This window comes from Mustelus asterias, chromosome 26 (genome assembly GCF_964213995.1).
Source record: "Mustelus asterias chromosome 26, sMusAst1.hap1.1, whole genome shotgun sequence".
In the NCBI taxonomy this organism is placed as follows: domain Eukaryota; kingdom Metazoa; phylum Chordata; class Chondrichthyes; order Carcharhiniformes; family Triakidae; genus Mustelus; species Mustelus asterias.
In genome coordinates, this window is record NC_135826.1 from 38,210,399 (window position 1) to 38,225,241 (window position 14,843).

Below are 14,843 nucleotides of genomic sequence, written 5' to 3' on the forward strand. Positions count from 1 at the left end.
CATAGGAACACCATCAGCTGTGAGTTCCCTCCAAGAGGAACACTGACTCCCCTTCTCACAGCACTGTAGGTGCACGTACACCATATGGACTGCTACAGTTCAAGAAGGCAGCTCACCACCACCTTCTCAAGGGCTGGACAATAAATGCTGGCCCAGCCAACCATGTTCACATCCCATGAACAATTGAAAAAACATGCGCGCTCACACACACACAGGCGCGCACGTACACACACACGTATGTACACACACACACACATGTATGTACACACACTCCCACACACACGCGCACACACATTGACACACACACACGCGCACACACACCCACACCGGCGCGCACATACACACACACGTATGTACACACACACACATGTATGTACACACACATTCCCACACACACATTGACACACACGCGCACACACACACACCCACACACACATACACAAACATTGACGCACACCCACTCCCACACCCACACACGCACTCCCACACCCACAGACACACACGCACTCCCACACCCACAGACACACACGCACTCCCACACCCACAGACACACACGCACTCCCACACCCACAGACACGCGCGCGCTGAATTCAGTGCAACTGGAATCTCAAATCACAACAACTGCAACAATCAATCTATTCCTCACAGGTCACGGACTGTTTCACTTCTAATCTGTGCAAATGTATATTCATGTGTTTTAACATTTTCTACCTTTAGTAATTAATAAACTCACTCTAACTCCAGAAAGCCTGGTTAAATTGGTTCCTTCTAAAACATAAATATTGGGACTGGAAAAGGCAGAGGGAGGGATTGTTTCTTCAGGTTATTCTTGTTGTGACCAGCAGAGGGGGTTGAATAAAAGGAGCCAGTTCATCATCCCTCACCCGGGACACAAAAACTCAGGGATATTCCAGCCAAACCGTAACAAATAGAGGGGTGTTACCTGGATTAACAAATTTGGGGATCCTCGCCTGGGCACTGGTCGTACCACACACATACACTCATATATATATATATATATATATATAGATATACACACACATATATATATATATACACACAATCACACACACATACACACATATATACACGCACACACATACACACATATATACACACACGCATACACACATATATATATATACACACACACACATTTACATATACTCATATACACACACATCCACACACACAAGGCTGGCAGAAGTAGGGAACCCTGGATGACTCGGGATATTGAGGCCCTGGTCAAGATGAATAAGGAGGCACATGACATGCATAGGCAACTGGGATCAAGTGAATTCCTTGAAGAGTATAGGAGGTGTAGGAGTAGAGTTAAGAGAGAAATCAGGAGAGCAAAAAGGGGACACGAGATTGTTTTACAAAGAACAAAGAACAAAGAACAATACAGCACAGGAACAGGCCCTTCGGCCCTCCAAGCCCATGCCGCTCCCTGGTCCAAACTAGACCATTCTTTTATATCCCTCCATTCCCACTCTGTTCATGTGGCTATCTAGATAAGTATTAAACGTTCCCAGTGTGTCCGCCTCCACCACCTTGCCCGGCAGTGCATTCCAGGCCCCCACCACCCTCTGTGTAAAATACGTCCTTCTGATATCCGTGTTAAACCTCCCCCCCCTCACCTTGAACCTATGACCCCTCGTGAACGTCACCACCGACCTAGGAAAAAGCTTCCCACCGTTCACCCTATCTATGCCTTTCATAATTTTATACACCTCTATTAGGTCACCCCTCATCCTCCGTCTTTCCAGTGAGAACAACCCCAGTTTACCCAATCTCTCTTCATAACTAAGCCCTTCCAGACCAGGCAACATCCTGGTAAACCTCCTCTGCACTCTCTCTAAAGCTTCCACGTCTTTCTGGTAGTGTGGCGACCAGAACTGGGCGCAGTATTCCAAATGCGGCCGAACCAACGTTCTATACAACTGCAACATCAGACCCCAACTTTTATACTCTATGCCCCATCCTATAAAGGCAAGCATGCCATATGCCTTATTCACTACCTTCTCCATCTGTGACATCACCTTCAAGGATCTGTGGACTTGCACACACAGGTCCCTCTGCGTATCTACACCCTTTATGGTTCTGCCATTTATCGTATAGCTCCCCCCTACGTTAGCTCTACCAAAATGCATCACTTCGCATTTATCTGGATTGAACTCCATCTGCCATTTCTTTGCCCAAATTTCCAGCCTATCTATATCCTTCTGTAGCCGCTGACAATGTTCCTCACTATCTGCAAGTCCAGCCAATTTCGTGTCGTCTGCAAACTTACTGATCACCCCAGTTACACCTTCTTCCAGATCGTTTATATAAATCACAAACAGCAGAGGTCCCAATACAGAGCCCTGCGGAACACCACTAGGCAGATAAGGCAAAGGAGAATCCAAAGAGATTCTACAAATACATAAAGGGCAAAAGAGTAACAAGGGACAGAGTAGGGCCTCTTAAGGATCAACAAGGACACCTATGTGCGGATCCACAAGAGATGGGTGAGATCCTAAATGAATATTTCTCATCCGTATTTACTGTTGAGAAAAGCATGGATGTTAGGGAACTTGGGGAAATAAATATTGATGTCTTGAGGAGTGTACATATTACAGAGGAGGTGCTGGAAGTCTTAAGGCGCATCAAGGTAGATAAATCCCCAGGACCTGGTGAAGTGTATCCCAGGACATTGTGGGAGGCTAGGGAGGAAATTGCAGGTCCCCGAGCCGAGATATTTGAATCATCGATAGCCACGGCTGAGGTGCCTGAAGAGTGGAGGGTGGCAAATGTTGTGCCTTTGTTTAAAAAGGGCTGCAGGGAAAAGCCTGGGAACTGCAGGCCAGTGAGCCTCACATCTGTGGTGGGTAAATTGTTGGAAGGTATTTTGAGAGACAGGATCTACAGGCATTTAGAGGTGCAAGTACTGATTAGGGACAGTCAGCATGGCTTTGTGAGTGGAAAATCATGTCTCACAAATTTGATTGAGTTTTTTGAGGGGGTAACCAAGAAGGTAGATGTGGGCAGTGCAGTTGATGTTGTCTCCATGAACTTTAGCACGGCCTTTGACAAGGTACCGCATGGTAGGTTGTTGCATAAGGTTAAATCTCACAGCATCCAGGGTGAGGTATCTAAATGGATACAAAAATGGCTTCTTGACAGAAACCAGAGGGTGGTTGTAGAGAATTGTTTTTCAAACTGGAGGCCTGTGACCAGCGGTGTGCCTCAGGGATCAGTGCTGAGTCCATTGTTATTTGTGATTTATATTAATGATTTGGATGAGAATATAGGAGGCATGGTTAGTAAGTTTGCAGATGACAATAAGATTGGTGGCATAGTGGACAGTGAAGAAAGTTATTTCCGATTGCAACGGGATCTTGATCAATTGGGCCAGTGGGCTGACGAATGGCAGATGGAGTTTAACTTAGACAAATGCGAGGTGATGCATTTTGGTAGATTGAACCAGGGCAGGACTTACTCAGTTAATAAAAGAACAAAGAACAGTACAGCACAGGAAAACAGGCCCTTCGGCCCTCCAAGCCTGTGCCGCTCATTGGTCCAACTAGACCATTCGTTTGTATCCCTCCATTCCCAGACTGCTCATGTGATTATCCAGGTAAGTCTTAACGATGCCAGCGTGTCTGCCTCCACCACCCTACTTGGCAGCACATTCCAGGCTCCCACCACTCGCTGTGTAAAAAATGTCCCTCTGATATCTGAGTTATACCTCGTCCCTCTCACCTTGAGCCCGTGACCCCTCGTGATCGTCACCTCCGACCTGGGAAAAGGTTTCCCACTGTTCACCCTATCTATACCCTTCATAATTTTGTACACCTCTATTAGATCTCCCCTCATTCTCCGTCTTTTCAGGGAGAACAAGCCCAGTTTACCCAATCACTTCTCATAGCTAAGACCCTCCATACCAGGCAACATCCTGGTAAACCTTCTCTGCACTCTCTCTAAAGCCTCCACGTCCTTCTGGTAGTGCGGCGACCAGAACTGGACGCAGTACTTCAAATGTAGCCTAACCAACGTTCTATACAGCTGGAACATCAGCTGTATAGAACAGCTTTTATACTCTATACCCCGTCCTATAAAGACAAGCATACCATATGCCTTCTTCACCACCTTCTCCACCTGTGCTGCCACCTTCAAGGATTTGTGGACTTGTGGACCATGTCCCTCTGTGTTTCTATGCTCTTGATGGCTCTGCCATTTATTGTATAACTCCCCCCTATATTTGTTCTTTGTTGTTCGCATTTATCTGGATTAAATTCCATCTGCCATTCTCCGCCCAATTTTCCAGCCTATCTATGTCCTGCTGTATTCTCTGACAATGTTCATCGCTATCCGCAAGTCCAGCCATCTTCGTGTCATCCGCAAACTTGCTGATAACACCAGTTGCACCTTCTTCTAAATCATTTATATATATCACAAATAGCAGAGGTCCCAGTACAGAGCCCTGCGCAACACCACTGGTCACAGACCTCCAGCCGGAAAAAGACCCTTCGACTGTTACCCTCTGTCTCCTGTGGCCAAGCCAGTTTTCTACCCATCTAGCCACCTCTCCTTGTATCCCATGAGCCTTAACCTTCTTAACCAACCTGCCATGAGGGACTTTGTCAAATGGTAGGGTGTTGGGGAGAGTTACAGAGCAAAGAGATCCAGGGATACATGTTCATAGCTCCTTGAAAGTATACTTGGTTTCATCGGTCAGAACATTGAATACAGGCGTTGGAATGTCTTGTTGAAGTTGTACAAGACATTGGTAAGGCCACATTTGGAATACTGTGTGCAATTCTGGTCACCCTATTATAGAAAGGATATTATTAAACTAGAAAGAGTGCAGAAAAGATTTACTCGGATGCTACTGGGACTTGATGGATTGAGTTATAAGGGGAGGCTGGATAGACTGGGACTTTTTTCTCTGGAGCGTAGGAGGCTGAGGGGTGACCTTATAGAGGTCTATAAAATAATGAGGGGCACAGATCAGCTAGATAGTCAATATCTTTTCCCAAAGGTAGGGGAGTCTAAAACTAGAGGGCATAGGTTTAAGGTGAGAGGCGAGAGATACAAAAGTGTCCAGAGGGGCAATTCTTTCATACAGAGGGTGGTGAGTGTCTGGAACAAACTGCCAGAGGTAGTAGTAGAGGCGGGTACAATTTTGTCTTTTAAAAAGCATTTAGATAGTTACATGGGAACGATGGGTATCGAGGGATATGGGCCAAATGCGGGCAATTGAGATTAGGTTAGGGGCTTTTAAAAAAATGGGCGGCATGGACAAGTTGGGCCGAAGGGCCTGTTTCCATGCTGTGAACCTCTTACTCTATACACTCATATACACACACACACTCACACTATCCTCTCACTGCCCCTATATCCCCAGCTGAGTGGGTGCTCAGTCGTGAGGATTGTTGGAGTAAAGTTGCGAATAATCTTTCTCAAAGCCACTCTGTTCCTGTTTTAATTACCTGTTGTACACACAGCTTCCCCGCTCAGTTTCAAGATGGAGCCTGCACCCTTACCTGTCAGTGTTTGTGTCACAGGAATCACCCACAAGGTCATCATCATCGTCCACCTGGAAAATCAGAATCAAAATAACCATTAAATCCAGACCATTAAATCCCACTCATCCCAGCTCATTGAGCACAGACAGAGGCACCCCCCCAGAGAGACAACGAGAGACCCCCAGAGAGACGGCGAGAGATCCCCAGAGAGACGGCGAGAGACCCCCAGAGAGACAACGAGAGACCCCCAGAGAGGCGGCAAGACACCCCCAGAGAGATGGCGAGAGACCCCCAGAGAGACGGCGAGAGACCCCCAGAGAGACAACGAGAGACCCCCAGAGAGGCGGCGAGAGACCCCCAGAGAGATGGCGAGAGACCCCCAGAGAGACGGCGAGAGACCCCCAGGGAGACGGCGAGAGACCCCCAGAGAGGTGGCGAGAGACCCCCAGAGAGGCGGAGAGAGACCCCCAGAGAGATGGCGAGAAACCCCCAGAGAGGCGGAGAGAGACCCCCAGAGAGATGGCGAGAGACCCCCAGAGAGGCGGAGAGAGACCCCCAGAGAGATGGCGAGAGACCCCCAGAGAGGCGGCAAGAGACCCCCAGAGAGACAGTGAGAGACTCCCAGGCAGACGGCGAGAGACCCCCAGAGAGATGGCGAGAGACCCCCAGGCAGACGGCGAGAGACCCCCAGGGAGACGGCGAGAGACCCCCAGAGAGGCGGCGAGAGACCCCCAGAGAGACGGCGAGAGACCCCCAGAGAGACAGCGAGAGACCCCCAGAGAGACGGCGAGAGACCCCCAGGCAGACGGTGAGAGACTCCCAGAGAGATGGCGAGAGACCCCAGGGAGACGGCGAGAGACCCCCAGAGAGATGGCGAGAGACCCCCAGAGAGATGGCGAGAGACCCCCAGGGAGACGGCGAGAGACCCCCAGAGAGACGGCGAGAGACCCCCAGAGAGGCGGCGAGAGACCCCCAGAGAGGCGGCGAGAGACCCCCAGAGAGACGGCGAGAGACCCCCAGAGAGACGGCGAGAGACCCCCAGAGAGACGGCGAGAGACCCCCAGAAAGACGGCGAGAGACCCCCAGAGAGACGGCGAGAGACCCCCAGAGAGACGGCGAGAGACCCCCAGGCAGACGGCGAGAGACCCCCAGAGAGAAGAGGACCCTTGAATTCCTCACACATGGAGTATGAGCCTGAGGTTGAGCCATTGAGAGCAGGCTGAGGGTTACGTGGCCAGTGTCCGAGGGTGCCCCGGATAGAGGGTGAGAGTTCCCCAGGTGCAGGACAAGGGGAGGAGGTTGAAGAGGCTGGTGCCAAGCACCCGACACTTACCTGATCTGGGTTACTGATGTTTGGACAGCTGTCACAAGCATCTCCAACCCCATCACTGTCCTGATCCAGCTGATCCTGGTTAGGAACTTCCTCACAGTTATCTAAAGTATTCCTGATTCCTGGAAAAGGTAAAGAACAATTGAAATCCAAAGCATTTCAGATTAGGAGCAGGAACTGCTCACCAACTGCAGTGCAGCCTTGCCAGTCTCGGTATCTTTCCAGACCCAGGCCACCCCTTCCCACCTCATAGCTCACTAACTTCACTAGATTCCTCTCTGGGACGAGGACGTTGCTCCATGATGAGGCTGAGAAAATTGGGCTGATATTGTCTGGAGTTTAAGAAGAATGAGAGGTGGTCTTATTGAAACATCCAGGATTCTGAAGGGGTTTGATAGGGTGGGCACTGAGAGATTGTATTTGCTGGTCAGGGAATATAAAACACGGGGGCACAATCTCAGGATAAGAGGCTGATCATTTAGGACTAAGATGAGGAGAAATATTTTCACTCAGGGGGAGTGAATCTTTGGAATTCTCTCCCCAGAGGGCTGTCGATGCAGTCATTCAGCATATTCAAGATTGAGATAGATAGGTTTTTGATCTCTGAGGGAATTAGGGAATGTGGGGAGTAGACATTAAAGTGAAGTTGAAACCAAGGATCAGTCTTAATCGATATTGAATGAAGAGCAAGCTCTTGAACACAAGAAATCAGAGCAGAAGTAGGCCATTCGGCCCATCGAGCTTGCTCTACCATTTAACACCATCATGGCTGATGTTGGGCTCCATGTTCATTTTCCTGCCAACTCCCCATATCCCATAATTCCCCAACAGACCAAAAATCTTAAATCTATTCAACAATGGAGCATCCACAATCCTCTGGGGAGAGAATTCCAAAGATTCACTCCCTCTGAGTGAAGACATTTCTCCTCATCTCAGTCCTAAATGATCAGCCCCTTATCCTGACACTGTGCCCCATGTTTTAGATTCTTTGACCAATGGAAACACTCTCTCAGCCTCCTCCCTGTCAATCCCCTTCAGAATCCTGGATGTGTCAATGAGATTGCCTCTCATTCTTCTAAACTCCAGGGAGTATAAACCCAATTTACTCAGCCTCTCATCAAAGGTCCCTCAATCCCAGGGACCAATCCAGTGAACCCTCACTGTACTGCCTCCAATACAAGTCTATCCTTCCTTAAATGGGGAGACCAAACTGCAGACAATATTCCAGATGTGGTCTCACTAAAACCCCGTACATTTGTAACAAGATTTCTTTATTCTTTACTCTTTACCCTCGCAATAAAGGCCAATATGCCATTTACCTTCCCAATTGTTTGCTGTACCTGCACGCTAACTTTCTGCATTCCTTGTATAAGCCCAAGTCTCTTTCAACACTTACAAGTTTCTCGCCTTATAAAAATATTCTGCTTTTCTATTCTTGCAACCAAAGTGAATAACTTCACACTTCCCACATTATACTCCATCTGTCATCTTGTTGCCCACTGACCTAACCTTTGCAGCCTCTCTGTGTCCTCCCCACAGCTTACATTCCTCCCTAGCTTGGTATCATCAGCAAACTTTGATACATTACTCTGTGTCTCTTCATTTAAGTTATAATAGAGATTGTAAATAGCTGAGGACTCAGCACTGATTCTTGCAGAACTTCACTATTCACTGCCTGCCAACTTGCCCTGTTTATGCCCACTCTCTGTTTCTCTATCCATGCTAATATATTACCTCCTATTTCATGAGCCCTTTCCTTGCCCCTAACCTTTTGTGTGGCATCTTATCAAATGCCTTTTGGAAATCCAAGTATACTACATCTACTGATTCTCCTTTATCTACTCTACTAGCTACATCCTCAAAAAATTCTAATAAATTTGTCAGACAGGATTTCCCTTCAGTAAAACTATTTTGACTTGTTCTAGTCACACTATGCTTTTCTCGGTGCTTTGTTAAGACTTTTTAAATAATAGATTCCAGCATTTTCCTAACAACTGAGCTCCGGTTAACTGGCCTGTAGTTCCCTGTTTTCTCTCTCCCTTCTTTCTTGAAAAGTGGTGTGACATTTACCAAATTCCAATCTCGCAGTAAAAGTAAATTACTGTGGATGCTGGAATCTGAAACCAAAAGAGATGCTGTAAGATGCTGAGATTTTCCAGCATTTTCTCTTTTCGTTCCAATCCAGTGGGACCGTTCCTGAATGTGAATAATTTTGGAAAATCATAGCCAGCACATTCACTCCCTCTTTTAGGACCCAAGGCTGTAGACCATCAGGTCCTTGGGATTTGTTGGATTTTAGACCCTTCAGTTTCTCCAATAATTTACTTCTGTTGATATTAATTACCCTAGTTCCCTCACTCTTTTTAACCCCTGGGTTACCGTCTATTTTGGTATGGAACTTGTTTCTTCACAGAATTATTGCAGAATGAAACCATTCGGTCCGTTGTGTTTGCACCACTTTCTGAAAGAGCAATTGCCTTGGTGCCATTCTCCCGTCATCTCCACTCACTCTGCATATTCTTCCTTTTCAGATAAGAATCTCTTTGATTGAATACTCTCCACAACTTTTATTTCTTTATTCTTTCATGCAATGTAACATTGCTGGCACAGCCCATCCTGAATTGCCCTAGAACTGAATATTTTTCAAGGGTACATTGATTTGGGTCTGGAGTCACATGTTGGCCAGATCGGATAAAGATGGCAGATTTCCTCCCCTAAAGGACATTTGTGAACCAGACAGGATTTTATGACAATTGATAATAGTCGTCACGGTTCATTACTTGCTTTCCATTCCAGATCTTCATCAATTGAAATTAAATTCCACCAGGAGATGCTGGGATTTGAACCCATGTTGCCAGAACATGTCAGGGCCTCCTGCTTACTCGCCCAGTCTCTCTTCGCTGTCTAATAAACTTTTGTCTCTTTCTCTCTCCGTGCTCGTTAATCAGTTATGTTCTCAGTTTGACTGATTCCCTCTCCTCTCTGCCACAGTACACTACCCCCACACTGAAGGCACTGAGATTAACAGTTGTACCAACTAGTAATACCACAAACCAGCAGTGAGCAGCAGAGTTTAACACAACCCCTGTGGTGAACCATAGATGGTTACCACTATGGGTACTGAACCATAGATGGTTAGCACTATGGGTACTTGTACATATGTTACTGTTGTCACTGTTGGGGTTAGGGTTTGGGGTGTTCTACCTGTTGGTATTGTTCTGTGGTACACTCCGGTTGGCTCCGCCTACCTGTAGGAGTATAAAGGTCACTGCACTGCCTGGTGACCCTTTAGTCTGGGATTGTATTGTTATGCAGTATGCTCCATTCTTGTTATTAATAAAAGCCTTTATTTCCCGGGTACGATCCAGCCTCCCGAATGATTTAATCATGCATCGACCCCATTGCTTTTTTCATCATTTGGGACTCAATGAGTGAAGACCCATTCTCTTCCTTTTCCAAGTTAATCCTTGTCGGATGTAATGGAGAATTAACCGTGAAAGATTCTTAATCCCGAGGAAACCTTACATTTCGCAGTGCTTACCATCTCCATCCATGTCCTGATCACATGCATCTCCGCTCCCATCACCATCAATGTCCTGCTGGTTGTTATTAACTGTCAATCTGCAGTTATCACATAAATCTCCAAAATTATCCACATCTGCGTTTCTCTGGTCAACATTTGGTGTCAGAACGCAGTTATCCTGTAAAAATGAGATTAAATAATTCCACCAAATCTCCTTCACTGTCATAGAATCATAGAATCTACGGCACGGAGACAGGTCCTTTGGCCCAAACTGCTCCGTGCCAACCAAAATGCCCATATCCCTCTAAACCTTTCCTATCCACGTATCTGTCCAAATGCCTTTTAAATGTTGTCAATGTCCCTGCCTCAACCACTTCCTCCGGCAGCTCATTCCACACACGTACCCGCTCTGTGTAAAAGTTGCTCCTCAGATTCCCATTAATCCTTTCCGCTCTTAACTTAAACCTATGCCCTCTAGCTCTCCATTCCCCAACCCTGGGAAAAGGACTGAGTGCATTCACCCTATCCATGCCTCTCATGATCTTCTACACCTCTATAAGATCACCCCTCAGTCTCCTACGCTCCAAAGAAAAAAGTCCTAGCCTGTCCAATCTCTCCCTATACCTCAGTCCCTTGAGTCCTGGCAACATCCTTGTAAATCTCTTCTGCACTCTCTCCATTTTAATAACATCTTTCTTATAGCAAGGCGACCAAAATTGAACACAATACTCCAGGTGCAGCCTCACCAACGTCCTGTACAACTGCAACATAACTTTCCAACTTCTGTACTCAATGCCCTGACTGATGAAGACCAGCATGCCAAAAGCCTTCTTCACTGCCCTGTGACTCCACCTTTAGAGAACCGTGCACCTGAACTCCAAGGTCCCTCTGTTCCACGATACTCCCTAAGGTCCTACCATACACCAAGAAAGTCCTACCTGATTTGATTTTACAAAATGCAACACCTCACATTTATCTGTATTGAACTCCATTTGCCATTTCTCGGTCCATTTCCCCAGCTGATCAAGATCCTGCTGCAATTTTTATTAACCTTCCTCACTGTCGACAATACCACCTATTTTAGTGTCATTGCAAACTTACTCATCATGCCTTGTACATTCTCATCCAAATCGTTGATACAGATAACAAACAGCAATGGGCCCAGCACTGACCCCTGAGGCACATCACTAGTCACAGGCCTCCAGTCCAACAAGCATCCTTCCACCATTACCCTCTGCTTCCTACCATCGAGCCAATTGTATATCCAATTCGCCAGGGAAGAAGAGCAAAAGGAGGAGATTTTAGAGGTTATAACTTAGAGTGAAGAACCGAATCCAGATGACTCTGAATTACTCAAATTAAATTGGATAACGAGGATGTTATTAAAAATTGGGATAAATTACTGAGTTACCTTCCAGAGGAAAATCAAACTGACCTGAAAGAGTTATTAATATCACATGGACAAGTATGTGGGATTAAGTTGGGAAATACTAGAATGAATATACATGATGTAGATGTGGGAAATACAGTTCCAATTAAACACCTTCATTGCAAACATGACCTTTTCAAGTTGGCACAGGTTCAGATGGAAAAGCTGACGTTTGCTCAGTCTGAGATGCAGCAGCCGAAAGTCTCGATTGATCACAGAAAACTGGTGGAGGTGGAGAAAGGGAACCAGTTAATGGACAATAATGTGGACAAAGAAAGTGAGCAGGTGTGGAGAGAGATACAAGGCGTGTTGACTGTGTTGGAACGTATTCCTGAGTTGTTCAAATTGCCTAAACATAAATTGCAGGACTGTCAAAAACAGCTGATGATGTATGCAAAGGAAAGTGTGGATGAATCAACAGTCATACGTGATATTAAAAAGGGGTTTGAGGAGTGAAGTATCGTATTAATGCAGATCAATGGAAAGGACAACAACAGGGAATCAGACTGTTTGCCAAAATTGTACCATCGTCTGAAATGAGCTGCTGGCATAATGATTCTGTACAGTTTGCAGAGATGTGGATGCCTTGTGAAATCATATTGTACACAGCTGGTGTTCGAATAACTAACAGTGGTTTTCGCAGCGGCGTAACTGATTCTTGGAACCATGGTCGAAATGGGTTCTGACGCCAAGGAAAACAATCTGCCATGTGTCTTTACCAAGGAGTGTGCAGAAAGTGATGGTGCAGATCCAGAACAAACAAAGGAGTAGAATTGATTGGCAGAGGAGGAGCTAAGGCCAGTGAATAAAAAAGGGGACAGAGATAACATGACCTTTCTGAATGGCCCTGACGACACACACGCAATGTGTTATCTGCTGAACCTACCTAGTTCTCTGAAGAGCTTACAAGAGCTAATTTATCATCATAACAACAAACTGAGTTTGGACTTGGAATCAACAACGCAGGATTAAAGACTGAAGGAGAATTTTGAAGATGAAGCACTTCAAAAAAAAGAAGTGTTTGATGGTGGAGGACAAGGACTGGAATGGACTGTATTGCTGTTATGTTTGCACATTTTGATCTTGTAAATTGTATGTATATTTATTGTATAATACTAGTAGTGTGAAATTGAAAGGGTTTGAAAAATGAAACGCTGAATGTCGATGGTTCATTTTTTTCTTAAGGGTGGATGGTGTACCTTTAAGAAATGTTTTTTTTTAATCATGTTATCTGCAGTTGTAAGCTGTTTTGGTTTCATTGTTGCCAGGCTGTCTGCCAGAAGTCCTCCTATTGCTCCTTCAGTGGTTTAAATGGAGTTGCTTATTTTTACTCTGGGTGTTTTCTGACCCTGCATTGTTAGGAGGAAGGTCATGTGTTTGGGGCAGTTTTTTTTATCTTCCAAGTGAATTTAAGGTTTCATTTTCTGTTTGGCTGCAGTTGGAGTTTAGAAGGGGGTGGACATCTGACAGCAGCGTCTCTCTTTCTCTCCTTGGATTTGGAAATTCTGCTGGTTAGCTGAAAGCAAGGCTTCTTGCCTTCCTGGAGTAGAGAATCTGCTAATGGTTGTTGACCAGTCGCTGCCTGGTGTTCTGGGAAGCTGTTCTGGATATCCAGAGGGCTGCTAGAAGTTACAAGTTGAGAAGTCAGGGTTTCAATTCTCTAACCAAAGGACTCAGTTCCATTATCACGTGAGCATTAGTCTTTGTTCTGTTAAACCTGTGTGAAGTGTTTTTTTTGTCTAAAGGAAGTTTTGTTTGATTGGAACATCTTAGATATATTTGTTAAGGGTTATACATTATTGTTTTTTGTTTGTAATTGATAAAAATGATTGCTAATTTTCTTAAATAAACTTTGTTGATAAAAGCTCCCTCGTGGGTCATTTGAATCATACCTGAGGTGAAACATATCATGGTTATCCTAGCCAAATTCAAGGTGTAAAACTTATGATCCAGGTTCCATAAAACATGTTGGAGTTTCTGACCTTCCGCCCTACATTGCACACAGCAAGATCCCAGATCATTTGGTGTAATGACATTGATTGAAGGTAAATATTGGCTGGGGGGACTCCCTTGCTCTTCATTGAAATAGTGACCATGGGATTTTACCTGTCTGCCTGAGAGGGCATCTATAGTTCAACATCTGATCAGAAACACAGTCCCTCTGAGAGTAAAGCAGTCCCTCAGTACTGCACCGGGAGTGCCAGCCTGGATTGTGATCTCCACTCTCAGGAGTACAAAGTTCTCAGGCTAGCACACTACCCATTGAACCAAGCTGATATTCCATTTAATCAAACACCAACCTCGAGGTTTGGAACTCCATCCCCATCTGCATCATCATCACAGGCATCTCCGACACCGTCCCCATCAGCATCTTCCTGCCCAGAGTTTGGCACTGACACACAGTTATCCTGGGAAGGGAGCACAGCATGTTAACAAACACTAACTTCTTTTTTCATCTGTCTACTGTTCCTTCTTCCTCATTCTATCTCTCCAACTTTCCTTTCCTTTCATTACATTCCATCCATACCTTGCGGCAGTTTTTTTCAGAACATTCAAGTGTCACATCTGGAAACCCATCGATATCTGTGTCCCTTGCACATCTGTAGCCATTTCCAGCCCATCCGATTGCACACTGTAGCAATTAAAAATTAAAGACCATCTTAATTAACAACATGATTAGACATGAACCATCCAGAGCACACTAACTGATGTGTTGTTGAGACCTTTGTCGAGATTGTTGACACAATGAATTATAAATCACTGAAGCTACGTAAACATCTGTGGCACACCTGGATTTGTCTCACTGCTTCTCCCATGTACACTTTTGTAAACAGATCATTTAACATCCTTGCTCTCTCCCTCTTGAGCATTATCTTACTGAATGAGCATGTGTTCCCTCTTTCATTTCCAGTGTGTTCTTTATTCACCAATAATTAGTGTTTGTGTGTTTGTACATATTCCTGAATAATATACTAGTGTGTACATAGCATTGTGTGAGTGAGTTATGAAATCAGCTGGAATCACATTGAATAACTGAGCACGCTCCAGGGA

The 14,843-nt window shown here is 45.5% G+C and overlaps 1 protein-coding gene across 2 annotated transcripts in view; it reads right to left on the minus strand.

Moving 5' to 3' along the window:
• LOC144479590 (thrombospondin-4-like) overlaps nt 1–14,843 on the minus strand; it is a 63,241-nt gene that overhangs the window by 21,918 nt on the left and 26,480 nt on the right. For both annotated transcript variants that reach the window (XM_078198488.1, XM_078198487.1), the window contains exons 8-12: nt 14,320–14,424; nt 14,093–14,200; nt 10,382–10,541; nt 6,844–6,962; nt 5,529–5,581 (exon numbers count right to left, since the gene is read on the minus strand). In XM_078198488.1, the coding sequence (XP_078054614.1) occupies nt 5,529–5,581; nt 6,844–6,962; nt 10,382–10,541; nt 14,093–14,200; nt 14,320–14,424 (545 nt within the window). The remainder of the gene's footprint in view (nt 1–5,528; nt 5,582–6,843; nt 6,963–10,381; nt 10,542–14,092; nt 14,201–14,319; nt 14,425–14,843) is intronic.